This window comes from Pundamilia nyererei, unplaced genomic scaffold, assembly GCF_000239375.1.
Source record: "Pundamilia nyererei isolate P.nyererei 1_Seehausen unplaced genomic scaffold, PunNye1.0 scaffold00729, whole genome shotgun sequence".
NCBI classification, from domain to species: Eukaryota; Metazoa; Chordata; class Actinopteri; order Cichliformes; family Cichlidae; genus Pundamilia; species Pundamilia nyererei.
The window spans coordinates 68,985-73,165 of NW_005188130.1; the positions used below are offsets into that span (position 1 = coordinate 68,985).

The 4,181-nt window shown below is 43.5% G+C and overlaps 1 protein-coding gene across 1 annotated transcript; it reads left to right on the plus strand.

The window, feature by feature from the left end:
* The first annotated feature begins 204 nt into the window (after nucleotides 1–204).
* Nucleotides 205–2,723, plus strand: LOC102192883 (fibrinogen C domain-containing protein 1-like). The gene is made up of 4 exons (XM_013907987.1): nucleotides 205–222; nucleotides 943–1,039; nucleotides 2,057–2,236; nucleotides 2,313–2,723. Exons 1-4 carry the CDS (start codon nucleotides 205–207, stop codon nucleotides 2,567–2,569), a joined length of 552 nt encoding a protein of 183 aa, XP_013763441.1. The 3' UTR covers nucleotides 2,570–2,723.
* The last annotated feature ends 1,458 nt before the right edge of the window (nucleotides 2,724–4,181 follow it).

The following is a 4,181-nucleotide window of genomic DNA, read 5'->3' on the forward strand; positions in this document are numbered from 1 at the left end:
AAACCAGAGTTATGATAAAATATCTGCAATGTTTGTTTTTCTTCCTGAATACTGTCGTTGTTTATATTTACTGCAGGAAGAAACGGTAAAAACGGCGTTTTATAAGGAAAACGCTCGAAAGCCTGTGAGCAAAAACAAACTCCACCCCCTCTCCCTTTCCTATTCGTCCAAAAAAAGTACCATGTCGACCAATCAAAAAATGATATGGCAACGTGGCATCTGGTTGTTAAGAAACGGGGGGAAGTTTTAGGAGTGACGGCGGAGCGGCACAAATAATTTGTGTGGCATCAGATTTGATACTGAACAGCTGATTGTTCTGTAAATAGTTTGAAAGGTTTATTTAAAAACACCTTGGTTGCATTTTTAGGTAAACAGCTGCAAAACACTTTGTTGTTTGCATAACTCAGTTACTTTTTTGAAGAAGTAACTATATAATTAACTGCCCAACATTGGTCATTGTTTACTGTATGTTGCAGACAGAGTTAACGACTCTCTAACAGACCACAGACTCAGAATACAAGTCAGAGCTTTATGAAAAATAAATAACGTTTTGTTTTCAAACTTGGAGTTCAAGTTATTTTTCCTTCCAATAGTGTTAACATGCTGCAGGTCATGAACAAGATTGTTTTAAGTTTTCATTGTAAGTGGGCTGAAGCCGTTAATTTAAAGTAGTCTAACATAAATGCTGTAATTTGATTACTTTAATAAACCATGTGACTTGGATGCTGGCGTGACCACACTGCACACGTCTGCTGTTGCTCACAGTGGTCCAAGGGATGCTCAGGGAGTTTGTGTGTTCGCTCAGACACGTGAAAAATTAGAGGGAACATTGATCACACTTCATCAATCACACCGATTAATTTTATCAGCACGACTGTTTCTTTAATTAAGACTGATAATGTACCTGTCAGAGGCTTCACACCTGTGTGTGTGTGCGTACAGGTGATTCAGAGGAGGGAGGACGGCTCGGTGAACTTCTTCAGAGGATGGGAGGCTTACAGGGACGGATTTGGGACAACGACTGGAGAGCACTGGCTTGGTCTGATACACACACGTTGGTTTTCCTGTGTTTGTGGGGGCCATTACTCACTGAGTGCACACACAGGAACCTGAACTTTATCCTTCTTAGCCGAAACAACGGGACACTGTTATCCAGTTTCCTCAGGTTTTTTTGAGCACACGTTGCACACCATGCTGAGATATTTCAAGCTGTCAGCTCACAGCTTTGAGAATCATCCTAAAATACTTTTTAGATGCTTAACAAAGAAAACATTCCTGTAAATATGGTCAGGTACAAGGACTGGAGTGGAACTGAATAAACCAATGTCCAAGAAGAACTTCAGAAAGCTGGATTAATGTTTTAAATCGAGAAAACGAGAACTAACGTTTTTAAATGGATGATTTAGGAGAGAAAGAAAAATATTTAAATAAAAAACACTAACCACAGAAATACTCGATACAAAACTTAGCGGTACTTCAATAAAGTACCTCAAACTGGATGTATTAAAGCTTCAGCCCAGCATGGTGTTCTTTATGTTTAACTCTTTATTCTTTGTATTTATGTATATTTCCTGAGTTGTTTGTCGGGTCATTTCACATTCAAATAATTAAAGAAGGGTTTAACCCAACCACGTCTGACCAGCCCGGGGCAAAAACAAACGTGGTGATAGGAGCTGTGCAAAACTTCAGGACCTGCTGTCATCAGTTTGAGTGATGACGGTTGGGCTGGTTTCTAATAAAACTGATCGCAGCTGGGCAACATCAGCAGCAGCTTCATGAAATGACACCTTTAATCTTCTACTTTTCACAGTAAATCTTTAACCTTGGTTGTTCCCACAGTCAGGTGGGAAAGTTTTGTTATTATTCTTTATTTTTCTAATTTCAGGTGAGAGTAACGTGTTCAAAGGTGTTTTTGTGTTTTGTCATGTAACCGAGTAGAACTTCAGGTAAAATGTTGATGGGTCCCGTGGTAAAGCGGTGAGACTGGTCCTCACAAAGACAGTGTCCAGCACACAGTTTAGAAAGCAGCACAGTGACACCTGGCTGTCTCTCTCAGGTCTGCAGAGGATCTACTCGCTCACCAGGTCAGGTGGTTTCGAGCTGCGTATCGACATGGCAGACTTCGATAACGCCACAGCGTTCGCTCAGTACTCTGAATTCTCCGTTGGTCGAGACTCCGTGAACCCCGAGGAGGACGGATACCCGCTGACTGTGGACGGGTACTCCGGGACTGCAGGTACCACGCGGTAACACACAGTACCACAGATTACCACACAGTACTGCACAGTACACAGCCGGGTATTTCTCTGCAGGTGACTCCCTCCTCAAGCACTCGGGGATGCGGTTCACCACCAAAGACCGCGACCAGGACCAATCAGAGAACAACTGTGCGGCGTACTACCAGGGGGCGTGGTGGTACCGGAACTGCCACACCTCCAACTTGAATGGGCAGTACCTGAGAGGAGGCCACGCCTCCTACGCTGACGGTGTGGAGTGGTCCAGCTGGACTGGTTGGCAGTACTCGCTTCGCTTCACGGAGATGAAGATCCGACCCAGACCGGAGTCCTGAACCTGGGCAGAGAGCTCATGATTGGTTGTGACTGTAGATGGTTAGAGTCTGTATGAAACTCCGCCTCCATAAGTACAATTGTAAATGATGGTAGACAGAGCGTTGATGTGTTACTTACCTTTTTTTGTTTCATCAATAAACTCATTTGACAAGACGATCCATAATCACTCTGATCGATCTTTACGACGCGGTGTTAGAGGTCACGCCCCTCTGATGGAAGCGGGTGGGTTAAATGGTAAATGGCCTGTATTTATACAGCGCTTTACTAGTCCCTAAGGACCCCAAAGTGCTTTACATATCCAGTCATCCACCCATTCACACACACATTCACACAGAAAGCGGCAGCAGGGAGGATATTCTCGTTTGATCTAGGAGGTCAAAGTAAGTCAAATGTATGTAGCCAGCACTGTCATAACCACAAATGTAACTAAATAACATAAAACATGAGGAAATTCATTAAAAGCTTGTTTGTATTTCTTCAGCTGCTTTGTAAACGAGTCAGTGGAGTGTGCACGGCGTAAAGACGACAGCCTCGTGCCTGACGACCCACGCGGGGTTTGAACCCAGTACGAGGGACCGACAGCGACCTCTGACCTGAGGACCCGAGTGCTCGGGAAGAAGCAGGAGGCCTCAGCAGGTCAGAGATCAGCTGGGGAGCTTCACCGCGCAGAGCTCGAAAAGCTCAAACTAACATTTTACATGAAACCTCAAATTTACCAACGACCGACGAGGAGAAGCCAAATCTGGAGCAACATGTGACCTCCTGTTAGTGCCGCAGCGTCGTGTGCAGTCTGAAGGCGATCCAACGCTGACTGGTTGAAACCAGTAAAAAGACGTTACAGAAGAAGTCAAAGCATGAAGAATCACCTCAGCCTCTGACACCAGCACAGGTTACAGAGGTTTGAACCGTGACTCTCACACAGACTCAGCTCTCAGATACAACGCCCACATTTGTGACGGAGGAGCCTAAAGAACAGATCATGTGATGGCGAGCAATATTTCTGTTTGAACTGGACGATGTTGTCATTTAACCATTGTTTGATTTCTGACACAATTATTTAAAGAAGACCATTTCTAAAAGTCAGAAGCTTTGAAAGAACAGAATAACTGAATGTCATCAGCATGGAGATGATAAGGAATACTACTGTCTGATAACTTGGAGTAGAGGGAGTATATAAGGAAAAAGAGAATGGGAGCTAAACAGCACCAGTAATCCCAACAAGTCTTTGAACCTGTTTACCATCATACTGTGATCAACAGCATCAAAGGCAGAGGAGAGGTCCAGTATAACCAGTACGGAGTACCAGAGTCTGCTGCCATCAACATGTCACTACACAGTTTCACAGCAGTTTGTGGAAACCAGACTGGAAAATGTCCAAAACACTTTTTCTCCATAAAGTCGTTCAATTGTTCTGCAACTGTTTTTTCTCACATCTTTGACACAAATGGTGATTTTGATATTGGCTGTGACTGGAACAGATGGGTCCAAATTTGGTGTCTTTAATATTGTATATATCAACGTGTCTTTTAGACCCCATTCCTACAAAACTGCTCAAAGAAGTCCTGCCATTAATTAATTCTTCGATCTTAAATATGATCAACCTATCTCTAA